The sequence below is a fragment of the Lathamus discolor genome, chromosome 12 (assembly GCF_037157495.1).
Source record: "Lathamus discolor isolate bLatDis1 chromosome 12, bLatDis1.hap1, whole genome shotgun sequence".
Taxonomy (NCBI): Eukaryota; Metazoa; Chordata; class Aves; order Psittaciformes; family Psittacidae; genus Lathamus; species Lathamus discolor.
The window spans coordinates 8847034-8861940 of record NC_088895.1 but is presented as its reverse complement, the minus strand read 5'-3'; the positions used below and the strand labels follow the sequence as shown (position 1 = coordinate 8861940).

Sequence of the window (14907 nt, the reverse complement as noted above, 5' to 3'; positions counted from 1 at the left end):
ATAGATGAGAAGTTGAATGCATTCAGATATTCAGTCATATGTTTTCCCTTTTGGAAAGCTGTAGCAGTTAGTTTGTGGGATGATGATGGACATATGTGATGTACTTTATAAAGCAGTCCATATACTTACCTAGTTATCAGACAAGGTGGCTTGAGAAAAAGTATTCCTCTGTTGAAGCACTGTGTTTCTTTAAAACCTCACACCAAAAGCTCTCAACCTAAATTCTAGAAGGACATGATAAATACTTAAAACCAGTTGGGTATCAGATTGAGCATGAATGTTTTACCATCAACTGTCTTGAGTATCTCAGAAGGGTTTTGTGAACCACCTGATAGGTCTGAAAGGGCCTTGAGATGCCAGTCTTGGGGGTGGGTGTATAAATACTTGGACATAAGGGGCTTTTAGGAACAATGCTCTGCTAGCAGCTCGCTTTCATTAGCAGCATAGCAACTGCTGTGCCGAACTTGATGCATGCAAAGTATCCCATGGGGATCACTTCACTTATCATGGCAAAAACCTTGCTGATTTTTAGAGGCAAGCTTCCCATTAAGCAAAGTCTGTCTGGTGATTAATATGCAGTTTCCAAATCAGCTTGTTTGGTCTGTTTGGCAGCTTAGTGGCTGCAGCCAGCTGGCCAGTTGGAGGTATTATAACTCTTGGCCAGTCAGCCAAGTTCCTAATGAGGATGTTTCCTGATTGATTTGCCACTGCCGGTCATGAAGCGCATTTTTGCTTTAACACATAAGGCAATGAATCATGGAGATACTCTTTATCAGGGTTGAGGTATAGCTCAATTTTGGAACTTTGAAGTTTTGAGTTGTCTTCAAACCACTTGGCTGGATTTGGTGCCCCTACTTCCCCAACCAGTGGTTTACTGTCAGTTTGTATGGTGGGTTTATAATATAGCAAAAATCAAGCTGAGTGAGCAGACGGCTTGGTGTATTGCAAAGTGTTCTCTGTAATCAAAGTCATTGAATAAATATTGCCATCATCTGCCTAATAATTACCTCTTCCATTAACTTCTTATTAGAGAACTGGCTTTATACAATTGTGAAGAACGTAATGTGATTAAAGACAATGGTACTGCTTGTTCCAAGATTTCATATTTTTAAACTTAATCTTTTAATGACCTTCAGCTGAATTGCCTTTGGAAGATTTACTGAAGATGTATGAAGGTGCCTTTGCAGAAAGTTTTCACTGGCCCCAGCCAAAGCCTGACAGTGAAGAGGACAGCAGTGAGGAAGGTAAGTTACTGTTTGTTTAGAAGGAGTGCTGACTTACAAGGTCAAATAAGTTGATTGGCTCTTTAGGTCTCTATTAAAAGACATTTTATACTAGGGGAAAGCAAGTACTGAGTGAATCACATTTAAAATGTTTTTTAGTTTTAAGTGAAGAAGAATGTTATATACAAGAGTGAATGGAAAGTGCAGTGGCTTACTTGATAAGCATTTGGAATGGTCATTAGAAAAATTACATTTGTTCCTCTTATTACTAAATATTACAAATTTTAATTATTAATTATTACTAAATGCTCTTCGAAGAACTTCTTCCTTTCTTTTTAATTTCTCAGTTTAAGAAAAGAGGGTAGCATTTGCCTGTCTTAAAGTCAAGATGTGTGAGATGCTCAGGAGCAATAGTGAGCTGTAGAAGAGCCTCTCTACGCTGAATTAAACAGTACACTTTCATAGCTAGCTGTTATTACACAGTTGCCATCTGTTCTATACTAATATGATGATAGAATTACATGTTTGAAGATAGGTTTTAAGTAGTACGAGAGGACCTCCCTAGAAGCTGTGGAAAGCTAATGGTCATGTTAGCTTTCAAAGTGTGAACATCCAGAACATGTACATGATCCTGAGCTTAGGCTATTTTTGTGTTAGCTTGACTAGCCCGAAAATCACAGATTTTTTTTTTAACTTAGCTGCCTCCTTTTAGACCCCTGTCTGAATTCTAGCCATCTCAATTCATTTGTGTATCCGCTACTGAAGTTTATTACAAATGTTAATGTAATTATTCTCCCATAGAAATAGAAGACCATATCTCTGATAGGGAAAGTCCTCAGAAAGAAGTTGTCCTCATAGACTCCCTCCTCAGCATCGACCAGTACAAGGGTATAGACAGATCAAGTCCTCCAAAGAAGCATATGCGAGACATAGCAGAAGTTGCTGCTGCAGCAGAAATGCTGTTACCTAAAGGCAGCTCCAGGATAACAACAGCGGTAAGACTCCCTGTTTCTGCTACTGTGTATGCTCACTTTTACATGATTTTGCAGATTTTAGCAACCAATCATATTAAGTATTTTCTAGTTATTGAACTATAGAATGATTGTGTTTTGTGACATGCTCTGTGAATTTAACTTGGGGAAAAAAAGTGTGAAATTATTCACATTACAGATAAAATACAATACTCCATCACTCCTGTATGGGCCTCTCAGAGAATATCAAAAGATTGGGCTGGACTGGCTAGCAAAGCTGTACAGGAAGAATCTCAATGGCATTCTGGCAGATGAAGCTGGGCTTGGAAAAACAGTACAAATTATTGCCTTTTTTGCCCACTTGGCTTGTAATGAAGGTAAGTTCATTTGTCCAACAATTTTAGACAGGTACTACGCCAACATTGTCTTTGTGGATTGTAGCCTAGGGTCATTTTATTTCTGCTGAACTGTATCAGAGTTTAAATAATGCGCAGAGTAAGATTATGTCAGAAAAACTGTCTCAGATTGTGTGGCATAGGAGTGTCTTCCTATCAACTACATTGTTTGAGCAATCTGCTGTTACCTTCTGGATGGCAAAATTCATCTGCAGCCTAGTTCATTGATATAAAAAAGCCTTAAAACATCGTGTGATGACCAAATGGCCACATATAGTTAAACTGAAGGAGTAAATATAAACCCTTAAACAAGTGCGTTTTGCATATCATCTCAGATATTACTTATCATGGTGTTGTACTGAGGATGGTTTAAGGAAATAAGTAAAGCAAAGGTGGTAGTGTGGGGGTAGTATCTCTTATTCAAACAGTTGATGTAGGTGAGGGAAAAATAGATAATAGGTGCACAAAGGGTACTTCCTTTGTGTCTAATAGATAGGAAAGTGTAGATTAGTCATTAAAATACCTCTGTTGTTACTGGATATTACTTTTAATGATGAATTTAGTGCACTACACTTAAAAAATCAAGGGAGAATATGAACCACATGAATTGTCAGGAGTCTCTTCCTATAGTTAACTGCTGTTTTCCCTCCTGTAGGTAATTGGGGCCCTCACCTTGTTGTTGTACGGAGCTGTAACATATTAAAATGGGAACTGGAATTGAAACGCTGGTGCCCAGGGTTGAAAATACTTCTTTACTTTGGCAGCCAGAGGGAGCTTAGGGCAAAAAGACAGGTACTGTATTTTGCAACTTTTACACTGTTGTTTTCCCATTTTAGATGGGAAGAGCTTTAACCTGCACTTAAACATTTATTTGAGTCATAGCATCTTTCTGTTCTTAGCAAAGAAATAGCTGGTTGTAAGATACTTGAGAATTCTGTCTTAAATTTTCTGTCTCCTTTTCTGTAGGAATGGACAGAACCTAACAGCTTCAATGTGTGTATCACTTCCTACAAACAGCTGTTCAAAGGCCACCCAGCATTTATGAAAATGCGGTGGAAATACTTAATAGTAGATGAGATGCAACAAATCAAGAACATGACTGAGAAACACTGGGAGGCACTTTTCAGTCTCCGCAGGTAAGGAGCAGGGAATTGTTCTCCTGCTGGTAGTGAGTTTTTCTCTCTTCATGTAACACAGTTCTGTTCTTAACAGAAAACTGATAAAAGCCCTCTTGGTTTGATCTGTCCAATTTCCTGTGCAACATGTGCCTGCAGAGGTGTCTTCAGTGAAACAATCAGGATTGAGAGACGTGCTCAGGATTTTTTTGTTAACACTATCATAACTATAATTCTTCTTCACTGATACTCCATGCTCCCAAACAGATCCCTTTGTATGTTCTGATGCTCTGCAACAAAGAATTTATTTTGGTGGTGTATTCAAGAGTAAAAAGATAATTTAGCCTAGATTTAAATTTCTTCTGTGCTTAGTTCTTCTGTGTATCTGACAAACCTGAACTACAGTAAGCAGTGTTTGGATACTGGTGTCCTTTTCATAATGATGCTAGCTAAATGCTATGTTGTTTTGAAATCTTCTTTTACTCTTCACAGCCAGCATCGTTTACTTCTGATAGACACTCCTTTGCATAACACATTGATGGAGTTGTGGACCATGGTACATTTTCTGATTCCGGGAATTTCCAGACCTTACCTAGATTTTCCAGTAAAAGCACCTAACGAGGAGAACCAGGATTATTGCCATAAACTGGTCATCAGGTTACACAGAGTATGTTGTCATTTTTTCTCATCTGTCCTACTACAGTAGTTAGATGTTGGGGGAAAAAATAGGGAAGAAAGAAGAAATGAATAGATGTGGTTCAGCTTGAGGTTTCTGGCTTTTCTTAACACTTTGTTCAGTTCAGACAAAGTCCTGCTGAAAGCAGAAGTTTCTGTGACCAGAATAGTATGGAGGTTTCTTAAAAAAATAATGTAAGGCTCTGATTTGAAGCATAACATGCAGAAATTAAAAGAACAAATTAAAGCCTTACAACTGTGTGCATAGCAATATGATTATATACAGCATATGAGGCTTATCACATCAGATATGTTAGGTGTGAATAGGTTTAGCTTCCTGTTGTAAAACTGCACTTTGAAGTGAAATTTTTTTTCCTCTTGATTCTAAAATGTTGCAGATGATTCAACCATTTATTTTGCGAAGATCAAAGAGAGACGTTGAAAAGCAGCTAACAAAGAAATATGAACATGTGCTAAAGTGTCGTCTTTCTAGTCGACAAAAAGCTATGTATGAAGATGTCATTTTACAGCCAGGGTAAGGAGTTAAAGCAGTACATAATGCTGTCATTTTTGGTGCTTAAGCAAGATGGTAATTGATTGTCATGGTTGGAAGTGTTTTAGTGTTTTTCTGAGATTTTCCAATATGACCAGTGGGTAAGACATGATTGCATTGTAAACTAAAATTACAGGCAAGTGGGGCTAATGAAAAACATGCATTTAACCTTGGGAACCTTAAAGTCAAGTTGTAATGGTCAGGTTTGCTGCTCTTGTGCTTTAAGATATGTCCATAAAGAGTGGTTCGTTAATTCTTAAAGACCAAAGTGTTTCTCCTCATACCCATGCATTTACCTGTGCTGTGATATTAAGTGGTTATTGATAGGTACAGGGATGAAACAGAAACAAAACAGGTAGAGGTTAGGGAGGTGGTTAGGTTGTACTTGACTGTAAGGTAGCACTGGTCCTAAAGTTTCATATTTCTAAATTTACATTTGGTTCAGTGCTACTTAAAATGCTCTAGAAAAACCTAAGTATAAGTTAAGTTGGTTTTAAGACTCTTGCATAGCATGCTGCCATTTCACATTCTCACCTTGCTGTTTTAGGAACATCTCCATAAAAGCTGTACTTAAATTAATGTATTTCTGTATAAATTATTTGGTAGAACCCAAGAAGCCCTCAAAAGCGGACACTTCATCAGTGTCCTGCATGTCCTGATGCAGCTGCAGCGGATTTGTAATCACCCTGATCTGATAAACCCCCGGCTTTCAAGTACCTCTTATGTATCAGAAACACTGGAGTACAGAACTGCGTCTCTGGTACTGAGTGCCCTAGAAAAGGATATTTGGAAGGTGAGTATTTTTCTCTCTTGACTGCTTTTGCAGAATTTCAGTACTTAATATTATTGTCTTCTTATACATCTGAAGTCTACCTGAAGTTTATAAACAGAAGGAATTCACAGTTCTGTAGCCATGCCTACCAAGTGTGTACTTGTTGCATCTCCTTCTTGTAATAGTAGTTTGAGCTTTTCAAGTAGCTTGCAATCAGTAATTTTTCATTAACTACTTGGTCAAAGAGAACTTAACTTTGCTTTCAATGTACTAGTGTGCAGGAGTTTTCTGACGCTGAAATGTGTCAGGAAATGTCTGACGGCATTCTGTAATTTTCCTTCTGCTTTCAGTAGCTAAAGGAGAGCAAGACTTACTCTTTTTCTAAATCAGTATGCTAAAGTGACTAAATTAGTATGCTTCTGTCAATCCATTTGAAGTACCACTATTTGTGTTATCCTTGAAGAAGTAACTCCCCTCTTCAGCATAATCAAAGGAAATAATTGCATTACAGAGAAGTATGAGTAGTGGAGCAGATGAGGTGATCTTTTTGATTAACCTTATTTCCTTCCTTCGTATTCTTCTACTCCTAAATTATACATGTGCCTTTGTAGTTTGGCATTTGAGCTTGAGAGTTAACAAAGACCTTCTAGGAGTTCTACTTAATTCTTTGGAAATTGTGGTATATTAAGAATTGTTAGATGTGTCTTGCTTTGATTTCCATAACTGGCTAATGGTTTAAGTTCTTTTTCTTCCAATGCTGATGCTTAAAATGGGATTATAAGTTTAAGATATATTTCCAAGGTTTCTAAACAGTTTTGGCTAAGAAGTAATAGCTTCCTTTTTAAATTTACAGCATTTATTTCTGAAAATATAGAAAGTGAATTAAGGAGAGAACATGGAGAGGGCTTAAGTGTTTGGGATCACATAAAATAAACCTTATTTTACAATATCCCTTAGGAATCAGACCTGTCTCTTTTTGATCTCATTGGAATGGAAAACAAAATGACTCATTACGAAGCGCAAATGTTGCCAAAACAGAAGGTTACTAGAAAGTTGATTGAAGAAATCTACAGCTCCCCTCCACCACCAGCCAGGCCCAACCCTGTGAAGCTCAAACCAAGCAGGTATGTACAACTGCCCTCCTTTTAAACTACAATTACAAGAAGGAAATATAGTCCTGTTGCTATGTTTACAGCATTCTGTCTGCATCTCTAGTAATGTGATTCACACAAAACCTCAGACTTGACTTTGCATTTTATTGTTCTGTTGCTTTCTTGTTCACTCTTGAAAAGCAGGATTCTATTTGAATAGTTTTTTGAGGTGTGTGGCTCCATTTGAAGTTTGTTCATGGATTTCCCATAGTTTTTACTTCAGCAGCAGGTGGGTTTTGTTCTTGGGGTCCTTGTTTATGGCAAGTGAGTGTTGTTTTGCAACTAAAAGACTAAGTTGGACCTACAGGGTTATCTGTGCTTGCAGTGTTATAAGAGACACATGAAGTTTTATAGCAGTGAATTTCTAAGAGTATTTATCTGCTAGTGAAGCAGTGATCACAAAGTAAGGTGGAACTGTTTTTCTGATGCAAAAGGGCTGCCTGATGACCTGATGGCATGTTGACATCTCCCTGGAAATGATATGAGCTCCCCGTTCTTTTTCCAGGGATCGAGCTAGACTCTTTTAAGCTGTTTCTTGTAATTGTCATACATCCAGCAATAAACTGGATGCATGACAATGAAAGGTTTCTTCTTTCTTCTTGGACTTAACAAAATGACTTTATAAAATGTCCACACTTGAAGTTTGCTGAAGTGATGAGTCTTGCCAGTTTCAGTCATCTGCAAGAAAGACATGAGCATCTGATGTGATTGGTTTATACTGTCTGGGTGGTAGAGCTCATTGTTAAAGCCTGAACTGTGACCTTCCTATCGACTTTGAATTTTCATATTCTTTTCAGGTTGTTTCAACCCGTTCAGTACGGTCAGAAACCTGAGGGCAGGACTGTAGTCTTCCCAAGCACTCAAGTACAACGCACAGTGACCACAGCAACTGTAACTCAACAGGCACAAGTACGAGGAAGATCACCCATAGCTACGGTGTCTTCAAATCAAGGTAGGAAAGTTAGTGCTAGGTTGGTTACCTGAGCCTCTGTGTAGTCCGATAAAGGTCTGTTAATAGAACTCCTTTCCCCTCTAGCTTAATGGTCTAGAATACTAATGGCTTAAAAATACCAACAGACTAATTGCCAATAAATTTCCCCACTAGTTTCTACAGTACAATCTGCCAATATAATACAAAACTAAGCTTTGTGTAACCTAACTGTTAGCGTATGGAGTAAATATGGCACAGTTGGTATTTAAACTCTGATCATATGCAATGTTCTATCAATGATGGGAATTTACAGTGCGTTTGTGTATTTATTTAAGCTTTAAAACAATGCTTTCCAAATACATAATGTTGTAAAAAGAGGATGGAGTAGAAGGTGTGGATAGAAATCCCATTCTGTAAGGACAAGCCGTTCCTGTAGCCATTTTAATATCCTGTTGGAAGGTTTCTTTTTAATGCAGGTTGTTTAAAAGAGCGGAATTAAAACCTCTAACAGCTTGCCCAAACAACCCTTATTGATTGCAGCCGCAGCAGCACAGTTTCAGACAACTCAGGCTTCCACCAGTGCTCCAAGACACCAGCCCGCAGCGACCTTCACCACAGCAACTAGCGCAGCCAACCCTGTGAAACCGCGGGGCCAGACCTCTGCGCCGGCCTCTCAGCTAGGGCAGGCCCAGCCACAGGCCCCCTCGCACACCATCCAACAGAGTGTGCTGCCTCAGAGGCTGGTACTGACCTCTCAGGCCCAGGCACGGTTGCCTAGTAAGTGGCCTCCCCTTTCTAGGTTTCTCCCACCTTTATACTACAATGAGGTTAAGTTACTAGGCACCCTAAAAATGTGTACAGAATCGTTGTTTTTTTTTCACTCTTCTGATTAGCCTTGCTCAGTATGTTGCTTTATGACCAAGGAAAATCGAAAATTGGATAAGAAACAATAGAATTGCTGTGGACATACATTAGCGGTGTCAACTTAATCTCCTATTTCTGCATGTTTCTTCTGCTGGCAAGACTTCCTTCAGACCACATGTTTTAGCTCTATCCTAATTATTCCTTTCATATTAAACACTAATCCATCTGCTAAAGGCCTCTTGCAGAGAGGAAAGTCTCAACTGTTAGGCAGAGAAAAGCAATGAGGCTTTGCTTTAAGGTTGTATGTGCACTGCCTATTAGCATGTGTATAGAGTACTGAGCACTGATGTATTAATTTTATCTCTGGGGTAATGCACTGCCTTTACAAAAGCTACATTTTCACGCCAGTATTTTCTCAATACCATAAAACTTAATGCTTAAATGCCTCTAACCTTTCTGCATTTAAATCACAAAAAGCTTGGTCCTTGTCACTTCTAAAGCTTTTTGGTTTGTCTAAGTGCAGATCGCTTAATATAAATCATGTTTCATCAGCAAATTTCAGGCCATTGCAACTGTATATTTACAGTGCCACATATGTGAATATTTTTGTCTCTTCCTAAAACCTTCCTTTGTGCTCTTGAAAAGGCAGTGAAAATCACTTTAATGTCTATACTCGTCCTGTTACAAAGTGTCACATGAGTTTTCAGGTAGCTCTTAACTTTTTTGCTAATGAAAGTGGTAACTCCTAAAATGTTGATGTTCTTACCCTGTAAACAATCAGCTTTTTTCCAGTTTGCCCATCAAATATAGAAAGCGATACCTGCTTAACTTTTATATGACACTTTTGATGCACTCTTGAGTATAATTATGCATGGAAGGCGCTTCAGCACCAGTTTACTAACCAAAACTTAGAATTATGACTATTGAACAACCTGCCTCCCACTTTGGTCTTTTTTTAATGCCTGTTTCCCTTTTTGACAGGTGGTGAGGTAGTAAAAATAGCCCAGCTGGCTTCTATAGCAGGAGCACAAGGCAGGATCGCTCAGCCAGAGACCCCTGTAACACTGCAGTTCCAAGGGAATAAGTTCACTTTATCGCATAGTCAACTTCGCCAGCTCACGGCAGGGCAACCCTTGCAGTTACAAGGTACTTATTTCAAAAAAGGGAGTTTTCCATTATTCAGAATGCTTTGTTATGGACAGCACATTCCTTGCTGCTGTATGTTAAAGAGATTTTTCCATCCCCACTGCTTACTCTGTTCTGCTCTGCCTGTTTTCTATGTGAGACAGGGATAATAAGGTAGCTCTGCTTTGAAAAATAAATGCCTGACAAATGAAAGACATGGTTACTTTCTGTAATGTATTTCAAGATTTTTTAATTGAATTTGTTTTCACATGTATGCAATACAGCTAAAGTAAGGTGAGGCATTATTTCAGATTAAATCCCTAATGAGCAGAAACAGACACAACTGAGGATGTTCTTTGTTCTGAGGTGGTGTAAATAATACTTGAGGATTGTTGTGCGTCTGTATTTTGACCCAACTATTACCCTGACCTGAATACTCTTCCTACAGTATATTTTGCCCTCAAGTTTCCCTTGCTGGTGGTATGCCTGTTGCCAAATTCAGGAGAACCTGGATATCTTGATTCTCTGTGGCCAACAAAACAGATAGAGGGAACACTAAGTGAGGATTTCTTGGTTGACCTGATTTCATCTGAATTCAGTATAAAATACCTAGATTTAGAATGATACCCCTACAATGTGAAACTCCTCATCAATCATGAAGATTTAGGTGTTTCCCTCTTACCAGATCTTGCGGTACTTTAAATCAGATTGGTGTAATGAATTTGTCTGCCAGTCTGTAACAGTAGCATTTCTTGCCAGAGAAGACTGTTTACACTCTTTATTCTTTTCCACTCTGTTGAGCCTAACTTTCTGAAAATCCTTCATTGTAGGAAGTGTTCTTCAGATTGTTTCAGCACCTGGTCAGCAGTATTTGAGACCTCAGGGCCCGGTTGTCATGCAGACCGTTTCCCAAACAGGAGCTGTTCAGAACGCTCTGAATGCTTTAGGAAGCCAGCATCAAGCAGGTGTCCCAACTTCCACAGCAGTGGCACAGCAAGGTAGGTTTTCTAATCTGAAATGTCTGTATCTAAACATTCAGTTACTAAAATCACATTGATATATAACTCCAGATTGTTATAGACCACGCTTCTGTAAAATGACTTCAGAAGCAGGTAAACTGTGAGGCACATCCTTCTGATTTGTGTGTGATTAGGTATGCTAATTGGATCATTTTTAGTACAAACCTGGGAGAGCTTGAAACTCTATTAAATATATAGATTTTTTTTTTCCAGTTGTGTCATAGGTATATTTTTTGAGGGAAGAAGTGAGTGTGAAATAGTTTGTTACTTTTTTCAAGAAAAAATCAGGGTGATCATCTTTTGTACTGACAGAGAATGTCCAGCAATTCTCTCGATTTCCACATTGTTTTTGCCTTTGTCTAATTTTCTTTGCTTCTCTATCTAATCAAGCTACTGTCTTCCCTCTGCAAATACTGCTTAGGTGTTTGGTGCCTTGCTGCAAATGTGATTGGTTCCTTGCTTAAAAATACGATCAAGATATTGGTTGAAAAATGATAGAGAAATTTCTGCCTAAGATGCATTTACAACAAAACAGCACATTGAAAAATGATGATAAATGCAATGCTAGGAGTTTGTTCCCTGGAAATGGCCATATGCTGTAATGTTCTCTGGATATAAACCATTCCCTCAAAACAGACTGCTTACTGCTCCTTTTTGATGTATTAATGTGCCACTGAAGTTCATACTTTGACTCTCTGAAGAGTAAACATCTTGTCATAAAAAGGTGAGAGGAAGCTTCAACAGCCTCCCTGTTGTTGGGAGGTAAACGATTTCTGTCATAGTTTGGAAGAACTGTGGTTCACATGTTTCACCCTCCAGCTTTGATTGCACTACAGGTACTCCTAATAACGGCCACAGTTCAGAATGAAAATTGATGTAAGAGTTCTACAAAAACTCACGCGTCTTACTACTCTCATGATGGTAAAAAGAGGGCTCTGTTAAAAGCAATAATAACTGAAGTACTGTTTCCAGTTGATAAAAGAGAACATTATTATTATTGCTGTTCATCATTGGAGGAAGATGTAAAGCCTTTTTGAAAATACTTACTTTGACTTTCTGAAGTTAGGATAAAATGCTAAATAAATTCCATTGCTTTGGGTGATTGGAAACTGAAACTGCTGGGATCACATGGAGCTGTGTAGTAAAACTGGATTTATATTGGCTATGTCTGTTTGGTTATTCGTAATAAAAATATGGAAAGGCAAAGCTTAAACCTCTGCATACTCTTTAGAAGTCTGTTAGTCTTAATGTAAGGGCCAGCATCTGCTTGTTAAGTGGAATGCAGTTCTTCATGGGTGTGTTGACTCACCACTACAGGCTCACAGTGACCAGCAGAGGGTTGTGCTGCTTTTCTAGTACAAATAATCAGTGCTGATGAGCAATGTACTCCGACTGAGATAGAAACCTATATATCCTATCAAGAAAATAACTGCTACGCAGTGTCTGTAGTCTGCTGGTACATGATCACTGTAGTTTTGATAAGTTGTGTGTAATGTTCTTATAGTTTAGTTAGCTGTCTGGGAAAAATGTTTGCTAGCAGTTGAATTCACAAGAACTCCACCATGAGATTCCATCGTACAGTTTCATCAGTTTGTAGATACGCTGAATTCATGTGTTTTCTGAAAAATCTTAGGTGACTGTTTTAAGATGAATTGAAACAATGTGTTACTGATTTAGAGTATAACTTCTAAATGTTAATACCTATTGCACTTTACATGGTATTTTGGATAAGCTACGAATGCAGCAGGTGTGTGTGCAAAGCAAAGTAAAATTCCATTGATCTGTCTTGGACTTTTGTGAAAGCAGTTGGTGTAAACATCTGTCAGATATGTGATGTGTAGGAAAGTATAAATTTGCAATACCCAGTGGACATCGAGGATAAAAACTTGTCTGCAGTTATGGTGTGTTACAGCTATGAAACGTCTGCTGCTGAAAATAATAAATGAAACCGATCTTAAGAATAAGTGTATAAACACAACGTTTATCCTCAGTTTGTATTCCAGGTAGAACTGCAGTTACTAATTTGTCATCTGGTGACATGGGAGCAGCGTTAAAACCGGCAGCTGGTTTAACGCATGGACAACTGCAGGTACTTAATTTTTGTTTTCTTCAGGAAACAACACTTTTCAGGCTTGATACTAAATCCATGCAATAGTTGGAAGCCTTAATTTATGAAGCTGGGATTAATTAGGAACTTTGATGACTACAGAGTACGTAAAGCAGCTTCCGTCAGTGTTTCAGGTTGACAGAACCAGTGCATTTTCATTTGTAATCCATAGTTTAAGATAAATTCTTGTGTATAAAAGCAGCTATCAGGTTTCTTGTGCTGTGGCAGCAGACAGGTTCTTGTGACTGTAATATATCGTAATTACATAGTAATGCATAAATAAAGGAATCATAAGATTTTCACAAGCAAAGATACTCAAGCAACCTATAAAGCATAGGGAAACATCAAGTATATGTTAAACTGTGCAAGAACCTGCACCTCATAAATATTAATGTGTTAATTGAAATGTTCCAAATAGAAATTAATAGTTCTGGTTTATTTACAAAACTATGAAAATGTACTTTAAAAAACCAAATAGGTGTTAAAATAAGATATAATTGACTCTTTAATATTAATTGAATTTAATATGAATTAAAATTTTATCCAAAATTTATACCTTTAGTGATTGCTTTACGTAGTTCTTATAATCTAGGATGTTGGTGGTATAAAGCACACAGTGCTTTGATCCTGATAGCTGCATTCTAAAGAAACTCAAATTCCTACGTGTTTATGATGAGCAGCAAATGGTTCTTTTTCAACTCTCCTTGGCAAAGGAAACATATGAAGAGAAGAACCGGCTTTTGAAGGAGCGCCTGGACAGAATATTTTCTGGCAATGAGCGCCGTTGTTCACGGGCCCCAATGTATGGCAGAGACTTGCTGAGTGTTTGTTCTTTGGCTGGTGAAAGAAAGTCCTCTCAGCCGTCTTCCAGTCAAGACAACAGCTGGAGGTGGGCTGGCTTTGTGAACTGTTGCCTTTCTTCAAGTGCCTCTGGAGGCCCAAGTAGCCCACTGCAAGAAATGATCCTGACTTTGGGTCAGCAACAAGAATCTCTAAAGGATGTTGTTAACAGGTAACGTGTGACTCTGCCTCAAGCCTTTACCACATGTAGTTATTTCTTAAACACTCCTTTTCAAAAGAGCTTTAAAACCTTGTTTCTGTTGATGTTTGGTTTAGACTGATACATTTAGCATAAATGATGTGCAGTACAAACATAAAAATAACAGTCACTTCTGTTTCCTTTAGGATCTTTATAATAAGAGTTTTCAGTACCTCATTCCTAATTTCAAGCCCAAATTCAGCTGACGATAATTCATCTTCCATTCCTACACTTTAGATTTATTTCTGAATAGTTCTGAGCCAACCAGCAAAAGCCAAGACACAGAGATGGAGGCAGACTCCATCATTTAATGGCATTTAATGGATTGCATGCAGAGCAATAACTGCAGCTTTCTAGAAACATGAAACACAATTAGAAGAACTCAGACTTTTCTGTATTGCTTTTAGTAAGTTTGGTATGATGGGTGTTTCTTGTGTTTGAGCTGCAGGGACTGAATGCAGTGGTCACAGTGCAAACACCTTAACAGAAGCTGTCATCAAAGCAGACGAAACAAAAGTATAAAGGGAGATAGAGAATATTAACACTTTGAAGGCATTCAGCATTTACTAAGTCACTTTAACAAAGTGGGTACATAATAGTGTAAAATTACATGGTTGACAGGCTGAAAATTATTGCTGCAGATGATAATTTTGTATATAACTTTTTAAACTGGTATTCCCTTGTTTTGATGCTTCTCGCAGGGCTCTCCTCGTATTGCCAGCTGCAGTTGCTGCTCCTGCATGTATGTATGTAGCAAATCCTCCCCCTTCATATAGTCATAGACTGAAACTCCTTAAGCACAGTCTTAAGCAAAAGGCAGCTCCACATTTGCATCAGTTACAAAGGATTACCACTCCTCACTTGCTGCAGTTCCCTGACCTCCGGCTGGTGCAGTATGACTCAGGTAAATGATGACATTTGGTGATAATGTTTCTATGATTTCCTGTTTCACTGGAACAGAATTTCT

At 38.3% G+C, this 14907-nt stretch overlaps 1 protein-coding gene across 14 annotated transcripts in view; it reads left to right on the top strand.

The window, feature by feature from the left end:
- Window positions 1-14907, top strand: part of EP400 (E1A binding protein p400) — a 49388-nt gene that overhangs the window by 15508 nt on the left and 18973 nt on the right. For 9 of the 14 annotated variants that reach the window (XM_065692318.1, XM_065692316.1, XM_065692319.1 and 6 more), the window contains 16 exons: window positions 1137-1244; window positions 2025-2218; window positions 2394-2571; window positions 3245-3381; window positions 3556-3725; window positions 4197-4371; window positions 4778-4914; window positions 5539-5725; window positions 6662-6828; window positions 7653-7807; window positions 8327-8563; window positions 9632-9796; window positions 10606-10773; window positions 12786-12883; window positions 13615-13913; window positions 14642-14844. In XM_065692318.1, coding sequence (XP_065548390.1) covers window positions 1137-1244; window positions 2025-2218; window positions 2394-2571; window positions 3245-3381; window positions 3556-3725; window positions 4197-4371; window positions 4778-4914; window positions 5539-5725; window positions 6662-6828; window positions 7653-7807; window positions 8327-8563; window positions 9632-9796; window positions 10606-10773; window positions 12786-12883; window positions 13615-13913; window positions 14642-14844 — 2778 coding nt within the window. Of the gene's footprint in view, window positions 1-1136; window positions 1245-2024; window positions 2219-2393; window positions 2572-3244; window positions 3382-3555; window positions 3726-4196; window positions 4372-4777; window positions 4915-5538; window positions 5726-6661; window positions 6829-7652; window positions 7808-8326; window positions 8564-9631; window positions 9797-10605; window positions 10778-12785; window positions 12884-13614; window positions 13914-14641; window positions 14845-14907 lie in introns of all 14 variants that reach the window. The other 5 variants (XM_065692320.1, XM_065692324.1, XM_065692323.1 and 2 more) reach the window with 3 other exon arrangements.